The sequence below is a fragment of the Aphis gossypii genome, chromosome 2 (assembly GCF_020184175.1).
Source record: "Aphis gossypii isolate Hap1 chromosome 2, ASM2018417v2, whole genome shotgun sequence".
NCBI classification, from domain to species: domain Eukaryota; kingdom Metazoa; phylum Arthropoda; class Insecta; order Hemiptera; family Aphididae; genus Aphis; species Aphis gossypii.
The window spans coordinates 52,613,624-52,633,815 of NC_065531.1; the positions used below are offsets into that span (position 1 = coordinate 52,613,624).

Consider the following 20,192-nt stretch of genomic DNA (forward strand, 5'->3'; position numbering starts at 1 on the left):
AAATTTAAATTGGAAAAATATTATTGAACATTTTAATTTCGATTTAAATATTTTCAATTTACAGTGTTATAATATTTTATGTAGTAGAACTATTATTTATTAAAGCATTATTTTTTAAATAATAACTTATGATTAGGATTACCCAAAACCTATATAAATAACACAATATTATTTTCCCGGGGTACCTGTGTAAGAATTTGAGATTTTTTCTTTCATTACTTATTTTGTTATTGTGGAAATTTAAAGTCCTAATATGTTTAAGTATTCAAATAGTTTTGTGCTTAAAAGTATAGGCTAAACCAGTGGGTTCTGAAGAATTTTAATTGAAGTTTATAAAAGTATTAGATACAAAGTAATAAAAAAAATTATATTTTATTTAATATAAAGATTATATTTAATTGTTATTATATCTTTATTTAAATCTATATTATGCACATCGATGAGTATAATTTCTTGTGTAATATTTTCTTTTAACGTTAGTAGTGTATGTGGCTCATTGGCGAATACTTCAAAAAACAAAAAAAAATCAGGTGCTGTTAAATCAGGAGAACGTGGTGATAAGGCAATAACTCCTTTTCGAAAAATCAAACGCTGTAACGGAAAAAAACGTGTTTATTCACAGGCTATGCCACGTGTCTATGATTTCTGATAACATAAAACTAAACTTCTTGAACTTTAATCTTGCAATAAACCAGTTTACAGAGCCCAACTTAGGAATTTTGGGGCCCGGGTCAAATTTTCTAATGGGGCCCCAAAATTAATTATTATCTAAATTCTAAATTATCAACTTAAATTATAATAATATCGAGGCCCGGGGCTGCAGTCCCCCCTAGCCCTCCCTAAATTGGGCTCTGCCAGTTTATCTTATGTATTTTAGTGTATAGCCAAAGGACTCTTTAAATCGTCAGATCCACTGCCCCAATACTCTGTATTTACATAAGTTTTTAGAATGGTAAAATAAACTTTGTAAGTAAAATAAAAAATTATAAAAAATAAACTTTTTTATTTTCTTACATATTTTTTCTTTTATGTAGTATGATGGACACACTGCAATAAAGTTACGTTGTCGAAGTATTTATATATATATTAGTATTATTATAGTATTTATATATATATATAATATATATATATATATATATATATATATATTTAAGCATGAATATAGCCAACATAATTTTTTTCGTTTATAATATTTTATAATGTGAAAATACGTTGTATGAGGTATAGAAATGAGCTTTTAACCTAGTATGTGTTTTTAATTTTGTATTTGCGACATTGATTTGTTTTCTACTTTTTATAATATAAAAATATGTTCTTTTGTTACCTAGTTTAGTTTCAATAGCGATTTGAATAAATGTACATGTACTGATTTATTTTTACTATAGATTATAAACTGTCAAAGAGTCATTTACATATTAACCTATTTGTAGAACGAATTCAAATAAACATTACTATAAAACTTAGACTAGAGGTTTTTACATAATTTCATAAATTATAATGACTAATGAAAAGGATTGTTATCAACAATGAGTTATTAAATATTTAATTTTAAAAACAATTTTAATTATGCTAAAAAATGTACGCTAATATTGCTAATATTGGTCTATATTATTTTTCGCTATATTTTTATCATTATCAAAATTTAAAATAATTTATAATAATTGGTATGTTTAAATTACTTATTAAGTTGTTTATTTGTTTTAATTTTATATTTTAAACCTTAAGTATAGGTAGTAGATACATAATAGTATTCAAATATTTTCCTCTCTATAAATTATGTATAAAAAATAATATAAGCTAAAAATCAAAAGAAAATAACAAAATATTTTTCGAATTTAGTATACCATAATTTTATATGATCGTGAGTTCATACGATAGGTATAACAATTACGTGTCTATAGAAAAAAAATCTTTTGAAGTATTATTCATATTCAATTATTTAAATTAATTCATTGGTTAAAATAAATAAATTATCTAAAAAAGAATGGTGCATGTGTAACTATGAATAATAATAATTTATATATTTGAATCAATTGTAATAAAATAGTTTACGTTGAAAACCTTATATTATATACATATATAAATTATCTTAACGGAGGTTTTTACGATTATAACATTTAAAAACAGCTGTTGCGTGATGTCAGTTCAGCAAAGATGAAATGAAACGGTCCACACTACCTCAGATGGAGTCAGGCGTGTGCTATTATTATCTCCGGCGCTCGGCCTCCGCAAAATCGTCAACAGCAGTCAGGGGATAGTGTAACCATAATAATACCATGGCCGTCGCGAGTTTTACAATCCAAATTTCTCTCTCTTCTCCACCGGAATACTTCCATTAGAAAGGTCAGCTTTTAAACAATCCGAAAACATTGCCAACAATAGAACCACTATCCTATAACGCTATTTTTTTTTTTCAAAATTTCGTGACCCTTTCGTCTTGAAGTTTTCAACGTTTGGGTTACATTTTAGATTAACAATAATGTTTTTAATAGGAGAGCTATTAATAAGATTATCAATATATGTGTATATCAATATTAATGACGTACTATTTTATTTTTTTACACTTAACTATTATTCCATTAGCATTATTTGACTTTATTCTATGCCAAAACTAAATCTGTTTAAAATCATTCAAATAAAAATCGTACACATATATACTTTTACATTCATTAAATTATATAAAAACAAACACTGTGTTTAATAATAACGTACGTCATAAAAATGGTATCATATTACGATTTGGCATTGAATATTAACATACATATTTTACACATATATACAGATTTTTTCGCCTCATAGATTTTACGAATTTTTTATGATTCTATTTCGTTAAATAATTTTAATGTTTAACTTGATTTAAGTTGATTTTGATAATTATAACCAAATCTCTGTTATTTTAACAAAATAGTTTGGCAATTCATTCACAGATTAATTTTTTTTCTTATTATTGAAATCCCAGCCAGTGACTCATATTATATGAAGCTGCCAACTCTCCAACTTAAAAATTGGGGCAAGATTAATAGATTATGCCAAATAGCTGAACAAGTTTTTTCTAACTCCAGTGTTCTCTTATAACATTTTATAGTACATCATTTTGGAGGTGATATAACAATTTAATAATGTACTGAAATAAAGTATAGGTAGTATAGTCATATATATACCTACTCAAAATACTCTAAAATAGTATTTTATATACATCCACTCGTTTGACATATGCGTTATTCGCTGAAATTCTTTAATTTAGCAGTCATTCTTCTCGTTTTATTTATATTTCCTGATCAAGTTATTTATACATAATTTATTGGTTCTTTTTATGCTATACATATTAATGGTATAGATAGTTACGTAAAACAAAATAAAAATATGATAATTGATACACGTGGCGTATAAGTAACTACTTTTCGTTTATAAATAAACGCTCACATATTATATTTTATATAATATAATACTGCAAAAACGTCAAAGATGTATATCATAACGTTACTTACACCAAAATACGGCAACGTAGTCCTTTTCATTTAACACTCGTTCTAGTTGTTTGGCGGTCACTTCTTCTATTATGGGTTCTGCGTGGTCTTTTGGTCGGTACGCGGCTGCCGGCGGGTCCGGTGCTGAAGCCGTAGATCCACTGGTTGGTAAGTCTTTTTTAGCGGTCACGTGGTGCTGGAGTGCGACTGCGGTAAACGCGATCACGACTAGGAAGCCGTGCCACGTTAATCGTATCATATTAATATGAGAATCAATAAATCAATGAGAGTTTGTTCGACGTTCGATACGGACGGGAAAAAAATATATTTATAATAAATAGCACAGAGGTGGCGGAAAAGAGCTGAAATCGAGAAAAATGTTTTTTTTTTATGATTTACGTATGTTAATATGTCAATTGAAGTTTTTAATACATATTACGATTTTTTTTTTGGAACGGAAGACTGGTACTGACCAGCAGCCGCATGACTAGCTAACGCGCGCACTGTGCCTGGGCAATAGTCTGTTTAGGAACCGCCGCCGCTAATCACTCCTACACCCGTGCGAGCTTTGAGCAAGCTCGAACAGTGTTGTACGGCCGCCAAGTCACATTCAATTTTACATCTCATATAAATTCAGACTGATCGTACTATCTTGAACAATCCAAATTGTATTATGTAGTCAAGTAGTGCATAACTAGATCTGATTTCACTAAAAGTTAAAAAAAAAAAAACTGAAAAACGCTCTGATGATCTTCGAGACTACCTACTGATGGATAAATTAATAATTATTTTCCAGAAATAGTTTAAATATAATATCATGATTTATACTTCAAACAAAATGATCCTCGATGGTTTCATTTGATCGAAATTCATAATGAATTAACATTTTTATGTTAGTACCTAAATTTGTACCTATATACTTACCTTTTATTTATTATTTTATATTATATTATTATAACTTCCGTGCGCTTATTTAGTATATAATAACAAGTTTAATTTACGGTAATGGTACTTATAGTTCTTTCTTAATAATCCTAAACTATCATCAAGATTTTAAAATATATGCTCAAGGGTAACCATAAAATAGTTGGCAGACATTTTTAAATTTGAATTCATAGTAAAAAAAAAGATATAGCTAACCTAATAAATTTATATATATATATATATATAATTTATTGATTTGTAAACCTAAGCTCTTTTAGTTTTAATTTTTTGCACTATTATTTAATAAAAATGTAAATTCACTTACAAAACAAGTAGTATTAACTATTAGATAAGTATTTGTATTTTATATACTCTTTTCTGCTGGGAAATGAAATTAAAAATATATTTTTATGTTGATTAGTAGTTAGTACCTACTTAAATCAAATATATTAAATGTTGTAATCCTGAGTGTACGATTCTATCATATCCTAATGTTAGGCTAGTAAACTTGCATATCAGTACCTACATCACACCAAATATAGAAATAATGTATATACGATGTTTTCATAATTTAAAACTTTTAATATAATACAATGTATAAGTACGTACATTAATATTTTACTTATAAAAAAAAAAACACTTTAAAGTTAAAACTATATGATAAGTGACCTAGAAAATTAAAAATTCTAATGACCTTTCAATTTTACATTTCACTCAAGTTTTCTATATTGTACTTACTGTACAATATTCAAATTAAATGAAAACAAAAAAAATATTTCTACTGATTACTGAAAAGTCAGATATCTTTGAATATAAACTAACTTGTATAATATATTATCTATAAAGTTTTTATATTTGAACATATTAATCTCAGGAACTAGTCTGATTAAAAAAAAAATTTTTGCGTTACATAAACTTTTTTTTGTGAAAGTTTTTAGGGTATCACACATCTACGATCCATAAAAGCAAGCCAGTACCTAACTATATAAATGTCAACGAAATAGAAAAAATGAAATTAAAGATGCATACGGATTGAATTCCAAGGAAATAAATTGATTAGGTATTCTTCTTTTTTTTATAATATACCAGATCTTGATATTAATTTCGAAATTGTTTTCAAATATTGATAAAAATCGTCAATAATATTGTATTATCAATATGAAATTAAATACCTACAAGGTTATTTTAAGGTTTTTTATCTATATTTATAAAAAAATATCTATCGAAATTCGAAAGTCAAATATAAGCTTATAAGTGTTTAAAGTTTAAATTTTTAAATTCTGAACGGAACAATGAATATATTTATTTTATAACGATATATATTTTTTCCTTTTATATTTTAGTTTTAAAATTTAGAAAATTTAAAACTTAAGTATATGTTATTATAATGATTTTTACTATATACAATGCTATTTTTGATTTATTTTAAGGTATTATATATTTATATTATTATGAATCTATTTTTAAATATTAAGTTATATAAATCGATAAAATATTATGTATTATTATAATAATTAAATATTAATAATATAATAAATATAATATTTTGGAAAAAATTATATCAACCTACCATAATATTAAAGTAAATAACTTTTTTTTAATAGCTATGTATACCAAGAAATCATATTATGAATTAACATAGTTTGTTATATACCTAAGTTGTCAAACCGTCTAGCTTAAAATCATTTTTCGTAACAATGATATATCATTGAATTAAAATTTAACATACCCATAATAGTGACCCACATGATACTTTGCGTAGAGCACAGTGGTACCCACTTGTGTACTTTTTATAACATTGAATATTCATCCTAAAAATGTCTATTTCTCCTTAAACAATTTTTGATATTTTGTTGTAATTTAAAACATGAATATAACTATAGAGTATAGACACTGAAAATGTCACAACATTTTTAAACGATTATTTTCTATACATAATAAAACTTATCATTTATTATTTTAAAATACACTTATCAACATTGTTTTAGTTATTTATAAACATTAAACATTTTTTTTTGTTTTATTTCTATTAATAACGATAAAAAAAAATTACTCGGTTAAAAAGTTTGAACATTTATAAATACAAGATCCCACATAAGTTGTTTTTATAGGTTTATAAAAATATTTAAAATACATACCTACTCACAATTTATTTTTAAAAACATTTGAAGTTCAAATTTTAATAAAATTCGTTAAAATCAACATTTTAAAATTGCTTTACAGTTGAAAATTTTTAAGATGTACAATTTTTATATTTAAGGCTTGAACATTTACCTAATATAGTTTCACATACATAGTTGAGAAAATATATATGTATAATTTTTTTTTCATACACATTTTTAGTTTTAATTATGATAATAAAATGAAATTATATATTTAAAATATGAATACAATATTCGTTATTTTGTTATAATTTAAAAATATTATTTGTGAGGACATTATATATCTTATAAGTAAATAATTTTTTATGCAGGTACAAAGTAGGTAAAATTCGACATTTTTGGTAAAAATTAATTCAACTTACTGTATTACTGATAATAAAATAAATTATTTTACCTAATAATAATATCAAAAAAAGATAACACGATATTTGATTCAGATCCTACTAAGCTCACCTTGGGTCAGAATCATTTTTAGTAAAGAATGAAATACTATCATTGAATTCAAATTTAACATAAAATTACGGTGACATACTCGACACCTACCTTGTTAGTACATCAGAGCGGTAATCACTTGCTAACCTTTTAAGTTCTTATAATCAAAACGATTTAAATTTAATAAAAAAAAATTTAATTTGAAATTTAACAATAGATCCATAATATTGTTTATTGATAGGTAATAAATAATAAGTATTATACAAATTTTTATTTGTTTATACCCGATTCATAACCACACGTAACAATGTGCATAGATGTTGGAACTACGGCGGGTTTCTCGTATTTCGAAATTAAATTAAAATCGTAAAAATGTAAGTGATATTTAAAAATATATTTATACGAGTATATATGTATATATATTTAAAATTTAATTACAAAACAAGTAACGATAAAATCGATATTGTGCAACAGCCAACAATATAAAAATCATAAAATTAAAAAATGAATAGGTATTTCATCTAAAATTTAAATTGGAAAAATATTATTGAACATTTTAATTTCGATTTAAATATTTTCAATTTACAGTGTTATAATATTTTATGTAGTAGAACTATTATTTATTAAAGCATTATTTTTTAAATAATAACTTATGATTAGGATTACCCAAAACCTATATAAATAACACAATATTATTTTCCCGGGGTACCTGTGTAAGAATTTGAGATTTTTTTCTTTCATTACTTATTTTGTTATTGTGGAAATTTAAAGTCCTAATATGTTTAAGTATTCAAATAGTTTTGTGCTTAAAAGTATAGGCTAAACCAGTGGGTTCTGAAGAATTTTAATTGAAGTTTATAAAAGTATTAGATACAAAGTAATAAAAAAAATTATATTTTATTTAATATAAAGATTATATTTAATTGTTATTATATCTTTATTTAAATCTATATTATGCACATCGATGAGTATAATTTCTTGTGTAATATTTTCTTTTAACGTTAGTAGTGTATGTGGCTCATTGGCGAATACTTCAAAAAACAAAAAAAAATCAGGTGCTGTTAAATCAGGAGAACGTGGTGATAAGGCAATAACTCCTTTTCGAAAAATCAAACGCTGTAACGGAAAAAAACGTGTTTATTCACAGGCTATGCCACGTGTCTATGATTTCTGATAACATAAAACTAAACTTCTTGAACTTTAATCTTGCAATAAACCAGTTTACAGAGCCCAACTTAGGAATTTTGGGGCCCGGGTCAAATTTTCTAATGGGGCCCCAAAATTAATTATTATCTAAATTCTAAATTATCAACTTAAATTATAATAATATCGAGGCCCGGGGCTGCAGTCCCCCCTAGCCCTCCCTAAATTGGGCTCTGCCAGTTTATCTTATGTATTTTAGTGTATAGCCAAAGGACTCTTTAAATCGTCAGATCCACTGCCCCAATACTCTGTATTTACATAAGTTTTTAGAATGGTAAAATAAACTTTGTAAGTAAAATAAAAAATTTATAAAAAATAAACTTTTTTATTTTCTTACATATTTTTTCTTTTATGTAGTATGATGGACACACTGCAATAAAGTTACGTTGTCGAAGTATTTATATATATATTTAGTATTATTATAGTATTTATATATATATAATATATATATATATATATATATATATATTTAAGCATGAATATAGCCAACATAATTTTTTTCGTTTATAATATTTTATAATGTGAAAATACGTTGTATGAGGTATAGAAATGAGCTTTTAACCTAGTATGTGTTTTTAATTTTGTATTTGCGATATTGATTTGTTTTCTAGTTTTTATAATATAAAAATATGTTCTTTTAATTGATACCTAGTTTAGTTTCAATAGCGATTTGAATAAATGTACATGTACTGATTTATTTTTACTATAGATTATAAACTGTCAAAGAGTCATTTACATATTAACCTATTTGTAGAACGAATTCAAATAAACATTACTATAAAACTTAGACTAGAGGTTTTTACATAATTTCATAAATTATAATGACTAATGAAAAGGATTGTTATCAACAATGAGTTATTAAATATTTAATTTTAAAACAAATTTTAATTATGCTAAAAAATGTACGCTAATATTGCTAATATTGGTCTATATTATTTTTCGCTATATTTTTATCATTATCAAAATTTAAAATAATTTATAATAATTGGTATGTTTAAATTACTTATTAAGTTGTTTATTTGTTTTAATTTTATATTTTAAACCTTAAGTATAGGTAGTAGATACATAATAGTATTCAAATATTTTCCTCTCTATAAATTATGTATAAAAAATAATATAAGCTAAAAATCAAAAGAAAATAACAAAATATTTTTCGAATTTAGTATACCATAATTTTATATGATCGTGAGTTCATACGATAGGTATAACAATTACGTGTCTATAGAAAAAAAATCTTTTGAAGTATTATTCATATTCAATTATTTAAATTAATTCATTGGTTAAAATAAATAAATTATCTAAAAAAGAATGGTGCATGTGTAACTATGAATAATAATAATTTATATATTTGAATCAATTGTAATAAAATAGTTTACGTTAAAAACCTTATATATTATATACATATATAAATTATCTTAACGGAGGTTTTTACGATTATAACATTTAAAAACAGCTGTTGCGTGATGTCAGTTCAGCAAAGATGAAATGAAACGGTCCACACTACCTCAGATGGAGTCAGGCGTGTGCTATTATTATCTCCGGCGCTCGGCCTCCGCAAAATCGTCAACAGCAGTCAGGGGATAGTGTAACCATAATAATACCATGGCCGTCGCGAGTTTTACAATCCAAATTTCTCTCTCTTCTCCACCGGAATACTTCCATTAGAAAGGTCAGCTTTTAAACAATCCGAAAACATTGCCAACAATAGAACCACTATCCTATAACGCTATTTTTTTTTTTCAAAATTTCGTGACCCTTTCGTCTTGAAGTTTTCAACGTTTGGGTTACATTTTAGATTAACAATAATGTTTTTAATAGGAGAGCTATTAATAAGATTATCAATATATGTGTATATCAATATTAATGACGTACTATTTTATTTTTTTACACTTAACTATTATTCCATTAGCATTATTTGACTTTATTCTATGCCAAAACTAAATCTGTTTAAAATCATTCAAATAAAAATCGTACACATATATACTTTTACATTCATTAAATTATATAAAAACAAACACTGTGTTTAATAATAACGTACGTCATAAAAATGGTATCATATTACGATTTGGCATTGAATATTAACATACATATTTTACACATATATACAGATTTTTTCGCCTCATAGATTTTACGAATTTTTTATGATTCTATTTCGTTAAATAATTTTAATGTTTAACTTGATTTAAGTTGATTTTGATAATTATAACCAAATCTCTGTTATTTTAACAAAATAGTTTGGCAATTCATTCACAGATTAATTTTTTTTCTTATTATTGAAATCCCAGCCAGTGACTCATATTATATGAAGTTGCCAACTCTCCAACTTAAAAATTTGGGGCAAGATTAATAGATTATGCCAAATAGCTGAACAAGTTTTTTCTAACTCCAGTGTTCTCTTATAACATTTTATAGTACATCATTTTGGAGGTGATATAACAATTTAATAATGTACTGAAATAAAGTATAGGTAGTATAGTCATATATATACCTACTCAAAATACTCTAAAATAGTATTTTATATACATCCACTCGTTTGACATATGCGTTATTCGCTGAAATTCTTTAATTTAGCAGTCATTCTTCTCGTTTTATTTATATTTCCTGATCAAGTTATTTATACATAATTTATTGGTTCTTTTTATGCTATACATATTAATGGTATAGATAGTTACGTAAAACAAAATAAAAATATGATAATTGATACACGTGGCGTATAAGTAACTACTTTTCGTTTATAAATAAACGCTCACATATTATATTTTATATAATATAATACTGCAAAAACGTCAAAGATGTATATCATAACGTTACTTACACCAAAATACGGCAACGTAGTCCTTTTCATTTAACACTCGTTCTAGTTGTTTGGCGGTCACTTCTTCTATTATGGGTTCTGCGTGGTCTTTTGGTCGGTACGCGGCTGCCGGCGGGTCCGGTGCTGAAGCCGTAGATCCACTGGTTGGTAAGTCTTTTTTAGCGGTCACGTGGTGCTGGAGTGCGACTGCGGTAAACGCGATCACGACTAGGAAGCCGTGCCACGTTAATCGTATCATATTAATATGAGAATCAATAAATCAATGAGTTTGTTCGACGTTCGATACGGACGGAGAAAAAAATATATTTATAATAAATAGCACAGAGGTGGCGGAAAAGAGCTGAAATCGAGAAAAATGTTTTTTTTTTTATGATTTACGTATGTTAATATGTCAATTGAAGTTTTTAATACATATTACGATTTTTTTTTGGAACGGAAGACTGGTACTGACCAGCAGCCGCATGACTAGCTAACGCGCGCACTGTGCCTGGGCAATAGTCTGTTTAGGAACCGCCGCCGCTAATCACTCCTACACCCGTGCGAGCTTTGAGCAAGCTCGAACAGTGTTGTACGGCCGCCAAGTCACATTCAATTTTACATCTCATATAAATTCAGACTGATCGTACTATCTTGAACAATCCAAATTGTATTATGTAGTCAAGTAGTGCATAACTAGATCTGATTTCACTAAAAGTTAAAAAAAAAAAACTGAAAAACGCTCTGATGATCTTCGAGACTACCTACTGATGGATAAATTAATAATTATTTTCCAGAAATAGTTTAAATATAATATCATGATTTATACTTCAAACAAAATGATCCTCGATGGTTTCATTTGATCGAAATTCATAATCAATTAACATTTTTATGTTAGTACCTAAATTTGTACCTATATACTTACCTTTTATTTATTATTTTATATTATATTATTATAACTTCCGTGCGCTTATTTAGTATATAATAACAAGTTTAATTTACGGTAATGGTACTTATAGTTCTTTCTTAATAATCCTAAACTATCATCAAGATTTTAAAATATATGCTCAAGGGTAACCATAAAATAGTTGGCAGACATTTTTAAATTTGAATTCATAGTAAAAAAAAAGATATAGCTAACCTAATAAATTTATATATATATATATATATAAGTTAATTGATTTGTAAACCTAAGCTCTTTTAGTTTTAATTTTTTGCACTATTATTTAATAAAAATGTAAATTCACTTACAAAACAAGTAGTATTAACTATTAGATAAGTATTTGTATTTTATATACTCTTTTCTGCTGGGAAATGAAATTAAAAATATATTTTTATGTTGATTAGTAGTTAGTACCTACTTAAATCAAATATATTAAATGTTGTAATCCTGAGTGTACGATTCTATCATATCCTAATGTTAGGCTAGTAAACTTGCATATCAGTACCTACATCACACCAAATATAGAAATAATGTAATATACGATGTTTTCATAATTTAAAACTTTTAATATAATACAATGTATAAGTACGTACATTAATATTTTACTTATAAAAAAAAAAACACTTTAAAGTTAAAACTATATGATAAGTGACCTAGAAAATTAAAAATTCTAATGACCTTTCAATTTTACATTTCACTCAAGTTTTCTATATTGTACTTACTGTACAATATTCAAATTAAATGAAAACAAAAATAAATATTTCTACTGATTACTGAAAAGTCAGATATCTTTGAATATAAACTAACTTGTATAATATATTATCTATAAAGTTTTTATATTTGAACATATTAATCTCAGGAACTAGTCTGATTAAAAAAAAATATTTTTGCGTTACATAAACTTTTTTTTGTGAAAGTTTTTAGGGTATCACACATCTACGATCCATAAAAGCAAGCCAGTACCTAACTATATAAATGTCAACGAAATAGAAAAAATGAAATTAAAGATGCATACGGATTGAATTCCAAGGAAATAAATTGATTAGGTACAACAATTATTGAGACCCTCTTATAAATGTTGACTATAGCGCTTTCAACAAAAATATTTTCCTTCTCGTGTATAATATACATAATATATTACATCTATAACAATATAGTAAAGAACATAAGTGATTATTGATAGTAAAATTCAGAGATCAATTTAAATAATCTGGTGTTTTCTAATCACGAACAAAGTAATAAAAACCACGTAAGTGGTAGGTGAAATCTAAAAAGGTAACATGCTAATAAGTACACAAATACAACGATTAACTACTAATTACGGACAAATTTGCAAAAATTATTTTTAATATAACAATAGCAAACGTCGGGCAATTATTTGTTAACTGTACTGTATTTTTAAATTTAAAACGATTGGAAAAATAAAACTATTAAAAAGGAGGCAATCATCAACAACTAAATGTTGCAATATTCAAGCGGTGAAAAAAAAAATAAATTAACGTTTATACAGGCTGTTTAAAAAAAAATTACACACAATCTATGATGACAGTATATTTGTGAAAACCATTAATAATCTTTGGTGATAGTTTATTATATTTTTTTAAGAATAACGATATTGTTCTTTTGCAATAAACAAATAATATTAATCCCTCCTACCAATTTCTTTTTTTTTTTTTGGTTACTTGTTTCTAGTCCTGAAAAAGTGCAAAGTTAAATATTTGTGTCCCCAATTCACATAGTTTTTATTAACTTAATACCAGAATTAGTATTTTGATAACAAACCCCGTGTCTGTAATTGTTATGTGAAAGTATTGACTTAAACAATTAGTAAAATTAGTAGTCCACAATTAGTACTTATGTATCCGGACAATCGATTATAAAACTCTGTTAGGTCATTTTTTATTTTTCCATAGTATTTTACGGTATTTTTAAAATTAAAACTATTTAAGGACCAACAAATTGTATTTTATTCAGTAATAAGTGCGGCAATGGTTATGTATTAATTGTATAATACGAAGATCATCATGCGGAGTGTGAGTTGTTGAAAGCGGTTTAGCTTGGGTACTTGTGACAATATAACGACGGCGATCGCGTTGGCGTAATAGTTGGCGTGTGACTAATAATTTAACTACAGTAGTGCAGTACACATATATAAAAAATAATATAATGATTATATATAGTTGTGTGTATATATAAGTTACTATAATAGTATAATGTAACAACAATAATGATAATTATGACAATTTATTATTTACATCGAACGTCACAAAATATGAAAATATATACGAGTAGGTACTTTCCTAATTATGTAAAACTGAAATTGAGTGAAACTTTCTAGGAATCTTGAATTAAATGTTCAAGTTTATTGATATAGTATACAAATTATTATAAACTAGAAAAACGAAAAAACAACAAAAATTAAGAAAAAACAAGGACTTTTACACATGCAAATTGTTGACAATATTAATTTTGTTTTTTTTTTTGGTGTATCTCGAACACGAACAACAGTATAAAAGTAGGCAGGTACTTAAAACTTTTATCAAATATTTATATTATAGTTTTCTATTTAAGATTAATTTTCAAAATATTTCGACTATTTGTAAACCATTTTATACTAAAAATGTTCTCTAAAAATAATTTAATTTTTGTTTTTGAATGTAGATTAAATATAAACACAAACCTCCTCATATGTTGTATGTTATTTTATTAACTAAAAAATATAAATATCACATAGATCTATGATTACAATATATTTTTAAAGTATATATTATACTATTATATTTAAAGTTAGAATTTTGACAAAATTCATAAAAATCACGAAACAAGTAAATTATTTTGTAGTTAAAAATTCATAAAAAATTTTATTTCTATACCTAAGATTTGAAAATTTAATACATTTAGAAAAATAATTATTTTCTATGAGTATTTCAAATTCAAATTTAATCAAAATTACTCATTTGTAAGTTAAATAATGAAGTTATAATTATTTTGTTTGATTTAAAAAACATTATTCATGGGAACTTAAAACTTTTACGTATATTATAAAATTATAAATTTTTCTATGTGTTATGACATTTTTGATTTATTTTAAGGAAATATCTATTTATACCATGAATCTATTTTTTAATTTTTTAGTTATATAAGTTTATATCATATGTTTTAAATATTTATTATTATAATAATTATGTCAACCTTCTTTAATAATAAAAGTAAATAAAATGACTTTAATAGCTATAGAACAACAGCAATTCACGAAATATACTAAATGATATAATCTGACAGACCATTTTTCCTTAAAATTGTTTTTCATATATAATCTATATTGTTGAATTCAAATTTAACACACCTGTAATAGTGATCCACTTGACACCTTATATAATATGGCAGATCAGTACCCATTTGCCTATCTTTTTTTCTCTATTAATTTTAAAAATAATAGGAATATTCTCTTTTTTCCTTACCAAAATATTAATAAAATCTAGTTTTCTACTAAAAAAACTACCCTTAACATTAAATATTCAAGCTTTTTACTGTTCCTGAAGATAGCATCAAAAAATAGACAACTCAAGGTTCATTGTAAATTTGCATTGCTCTGTTCATAACTATTAAAAATTAAAAATAGGTAGTGATAATAATATATTGATATAATATTTCAAAGAACAAAGATATACCTTCATACTTGACTATGTTTTGTACGGTTTCTATACTGATAGAATGATGGAATGTATTGGTATTATTTTCAACGTTACATCATAATTTCCCCTCTTTGAAACTTGTATTATAAATTACAATAATATGTATCAAATTATCTAATTAGAAGTCTTAATAACATTTTAGTTTACACGTAGCATTGAATCTGACAAGATGTTTTCTCATTCAAGAGTTAAAATTGCTATTATTGGAGCCGGACCAGTAAATATTTTTTAAATTAAGTTTTAATAATGGTTACAAATGTAATAACTAATTACTTCCTACTTAGGTTGGGTCGTTGTGTGCATGTTTTATGGCTGAAAATGGGTATGACGTTACCGTCTATGAAAGTCGAACAGGTAAACTACTTTTCAAGTATTAAATTATTATATATTTCGTAGATAATGATAATCACTTTAATCTCCATTCATGGTTACAATGTAGTTTTAAGTATAATATCTATAATGAATATGTTTATTAATTAGTATAGCGCAAGTTCAGAAAACAATTATTTATACATCTATGGCCCTGATCATATAAGCGAATAATATAGTTTACAAATAAATATTAGAAAATCAATAGAAACTTTGAAGACTATTTTAAAAATAATATTTGGTCTTACACCGGCGGCGACACCTGAGCCAAAAGTGATTTTTTAAAATTGCTGTTTTTTTAATAGTTAGAAAAATTGAACGTAAATATGTTGGAAATATATCATCTATACACAAATTAGTGTATTATGTATTTGATTTAAAATAGTACTTACTTGTACAATAAAATCTTTACATTAAATAAACCATTTGAACAGTAATATCAAAATATTTTTCATAAAATAAAATAGAAATAAATATCTATTTATTTAAATGGTATTTTTCTATAGCCTTCTAAGTTTGAATTAAATATAAAAATTAAGAATACTTATATAACTAATGACAATAGAAGCTAAATTTTTTAGAAATCAATAAAAAACTAAGCTTTATTATGTTTGCATAAATACCTATATGTTATGCGCATTGTTATATTATATAAAATCATATGATTACAGATATTAGGCTTGATAAATCAACATCAGGACGTTCTATAAATTTGGCTCTCTCGGAAAGAGGCATTAATGCTCTACAATTTATTGGTCTCGATAATATTGTTATTGAAGAACTCACAGAACCGATGTATGGTAGAATGATCCATTCAGTTGATGGCCAAAAATATAGCATTATGTACGATATCAACAAAAGCAAGGTATCATTTTGTAAACATTTTCGTAGTAATTAGTTTTATAAATTATAATTAGATATTACTAACCAAATATTGATTATTAGATACTTAAAATATTTATTATTATTATTTTTTTTTTTTGGAACTTCTAGATATAAAATAAATTAAAAATGTCAATCATCTTTTAAATAATCAAAATTAAGTAAAAAACAACGAGAAAATTTTCAAAATTCTTATAAAAGCAATAGGTACAATAAATCCAGTGTTAGGTAGTAATTCTATTTGTACATATTAGTATAATAAATGGCTGTTGAGTTTTCAATAAAATTTAAAACTAAGAAAACAAGATAAATAGATCATTCAATTATACTGAAAAAAAAATTGATTATAAGACACTTTGTAATAAAGTTCAGTGTTTATTTCAGGGAGTTGAAATGTATACCCCTCCCCGAAAAAAGGTATGACATTATTACATTAATTGTATATTGTGATGTGATTTCTAAGGAATTCCCCCTTGAAAATTTACGATACTCCCCCCCCCCCCCCCCGGGATAGAAGGTCTGAAATAAACATTGATAAAGTTATACTTTTCTCATTCACTTAGAAGCCAAATTACTCGGTATCAATAATAAAAATTAGTTGTAGGTATTTATGATTAATATAACGATGAAAAAATATTTTTTTCTTTTGTACTAGTAATAAAAAAATAAAAACTGAGATAATTAATTTTTTACAGTGTTTATATTCTGTTAGCAGAAAGGAACTCAATGCATTTTTATTAACAAGTAATTATCTGATAAATATTTTGGTTATTTTAAAAGCTTGATAAAATAATTAAATTTTTTCGTAGAACTCGAAAAATATTCAAATGTGAAAGTAAACTTTTCATATAAACTCATTGATGTTGATTTTAATTCTAAACTGTTGACATTTCAAAAGTAAGTTTATTATGATTCAATAATAAGTTTAAAAAGATAATAATAAACAATTCCACATTTCTTGTAGATTATTAGAAAACCAACAACAAGAAATTGTAAAACCAGATATAGTTATTGCATGCGATGGGGCTCACTCCGTTGTTCGTAAACATATGATTCGTCTACCAATGTTTAATTATTCACAGACTTATATTGATCATGGCTATTTTGAAATAAAATTACCCTCGTCTGAAACAAAAGTAAGGAAAAACAACATTAAAAATAATATTTTATGATATTATTACCATTAAAAACTTTTAGGACATCTTAACTCCGGGTCATCTTCATATTTGGCCAAGAAATACATTTATGTTGATAGCACTGCCAAATAAAGATAAATCTTGGACTTGCACTTTATTTATGCCAATGGAAAAATTTCCATTGATATTAGAATCTGAAAAAGAAGATATTTTAAGTTTTTTTAATGAATACTTTAAGGATTTTATGGATTTGATTCAACCGGAAGATTTATTGAATCAAGTAACTAATGGAAAAGCAAGAACTCTTATTTCCACTAAAGTAAGCAAGTATTTTGTTAAAATTATAAAAAAAAAATAGTTATTTTTATTAGAACTATCCGCCAAAAAATATGCAATAATAGATTACTTAAATCATGACGTATTTTTTGTATCACAGTGTAACCCATATCACGTTAATGATAGTTTTTTATTGATGGGAGACGCTGCTCACGCCATTGTACCATTTTATGGTCAAGGAATGAACGCTGTAAGTGTAGAATAAAATCCAAAATAAATATTATGTATTCTGCAATGTAAATCATATGTCTATTAAATATATTGCATTCCTTAATTTTTAAGGGTTTTGAAGATTGCACAATTTTGAATCAACTTCTCGAAGAATATGATCATGATTTAAAAACTGTTATTAAAACATTTACATCTAGAAGATTTCAAGATGCAGAAGCTATTAGTGATTTAGCATTTTACAACTATATTGAAGTAATTATATTTTTTGTAATGCGTTATAGAAAAATTGAGTATTTCGATTTAAGTTAAATTACGAATACTAAATATTATTATAATATTAACTTTTAACTATTTATTATATAAATATAGCTTTACATGTATTTAAAATTTAAAACCATTGTAGACTTAACAATTAGATACGTATATAAAGCTATTTATTATATTCAACAATTATTTCAATGAATTTCAATGTTATTGTGATATGATATAATATAATAATACTAATATTATAACATATTTTCTACAGTGAATCACATAAAACTAATTTTAAACTAACTAATATCAAATTTATAGATGCGTGATTTAGTTGCTCGTAGAAGCTTTTTGTGGCGAAAAAAAGTAGATAACATACTTAACAAATGGTTTCCTCAAACGTGGATACCACTACACAGTGCAGTTTCTTTTACATCAATTCCCTATAAACAATGTAAACTTGACAATCAATGGCAAGACCAAGTAAGCACATTATAATTAAATAATTATTCTAATTTGTAAATAAAATTAATGAACAAAATTTCAATGTTATCAGACTTCATACTATATTACTATGTATTATATACATTTCATAATATCGTTTTACGTTGAAATGTGTACCTACTCATTTCAAATATAGTTAATTAAAAAAATAAATAACTATCTATATTTAATGAGTTCAACGAAAAAAATTACGGATAATTGATATCTAATAATGATGACATTTTAATATGTTATTATTGTTGTTTTACAGATTTTATTTAGAATGTTTATTCTATTCGCAACATTCTTCTCCATCGGCTTGTATTTTATTGTTGCTTCAATAATGTCGAAAACATTACAATAAAATAAATTGCGGACATACCTAGGATATATATCAAGGGTGACATATCAATAATAATTGATCTATAGATTATAGAATTATGAACAAGATTTATTATTTATTATTCAGTACACTCTTACATTATAAAATAATTTTAATTTAGCGTTAATACATACATGTATGTTATTGCAAGTTAAATAATTAAGGATATAATTTTAAAGGAAATCAATATGATTCGTGATAATCGTATATTATCTATTGAGTTTAAACTTTAATATCTTATGTTTTAAAAATGTTGTACCTGTTTTTCATATTACATTATTAAAAAAATAATATTAAAATATATTGTTAATTTAATTTTTTTTTCTTACACAGTATTTATTGTTCAATGAAACACGGTAAAATATATATGATTGAGAAAATATAACAGCTAATTACTCAAAATAAAAAATATATTACCAATGAGTAAATTACACTTAATGCTGTTCACGCATCTTCCAAAATTCCAACTATGATAAAAATTACGAATTACAAATTTCCACATTGTTATATAAATCATTAGGTTTAACATTTTAATAATAATACGAAAATAAATTGTAACATAAT

General features: G+C 25.0%; 2 protein-coding genes across 5 annotated transcripts in view; one reads left to right on the plus strand and one right to left on the minus strand.

Annotated features, from left to right (window-relative positions):
• Positions 1-11,522, minus strand: part of LOC114121834 (uncharacterized) — a 32,354-nt gene extending 20,832 nt beyond the window's left edge. Inside the window, exon 1 of one of the 3 annotated variants that reach the window (XM_027984316.2) lies at positions 11,004-11,522. In XM_027984316.2, the coding sequence (XP_027840117.2) occupies positions 11,004-11,241 (238 nt within the window). In that variant the 5' untranslated portion in view covers positions 11,242-11,522. Of the gene's footprint in view, positions 1-3,488; positions 3,768-11,003 lie in introns of those variants that run through there. The other 2 variants (XM_027984315.2, XM_050202262.1) reach the window with 2 other exon arrangements.
• The window catches only part of LOC114121811 (kynurenine 3-monooxygenase), a 40,500-nt gene extending 20,571 nt beyond the window's left edge, over positions 1-19,929 (plus strand). For both annotated transcript variants that reach the window (XM_027984284.2, XM_050202263.1), the window contains 11 exons: positions 15,760-15,834; positions 15,902-15,971; positions 16,658-16,851; positions 17,564-17,612; positions 17,678-17,765; positions 17,833-18,004; positions 18,066-18,323; positions 18,441-18,530; positions 18,623-18,763; positions 19,085-19,246; positions 19,518-19,929. In XM_027984284.2, coding sequence (XP_027840085.1) covers positions 15,787-15,834; positions 15,902-15,971; positions 16,658-16,851; positions 17,564-17,612; positions 17,678-17,765; positions 17,833-18,004; positions 18,066-18,323; positions 18,441-18,530; positions 18,623-18,763; positions 19,085-19,246; positions 19,518-19,610 — 1,365 coding nt within the window. In that variant the 5' untranslated portion in view covers positions 15,760-15,786 and the 3' untranslated portion in view covers positions 19,611-19,929. The remainder of the gene's footprint in view (positions 1-15,759; positions 15,835-15,901; positions 15,972-16,657; positions 16,852-17,563; positions 17,613-17,677; positions 17,766-17,832; positions 18,005-18,065; positions 18,324-18,440; positions 18,531-18,622; positions 18,764-19,084; positions 19,247-19,517) is intronic.
• Positions 19,930-20,192: the final 263 nt, after the last annotated feature.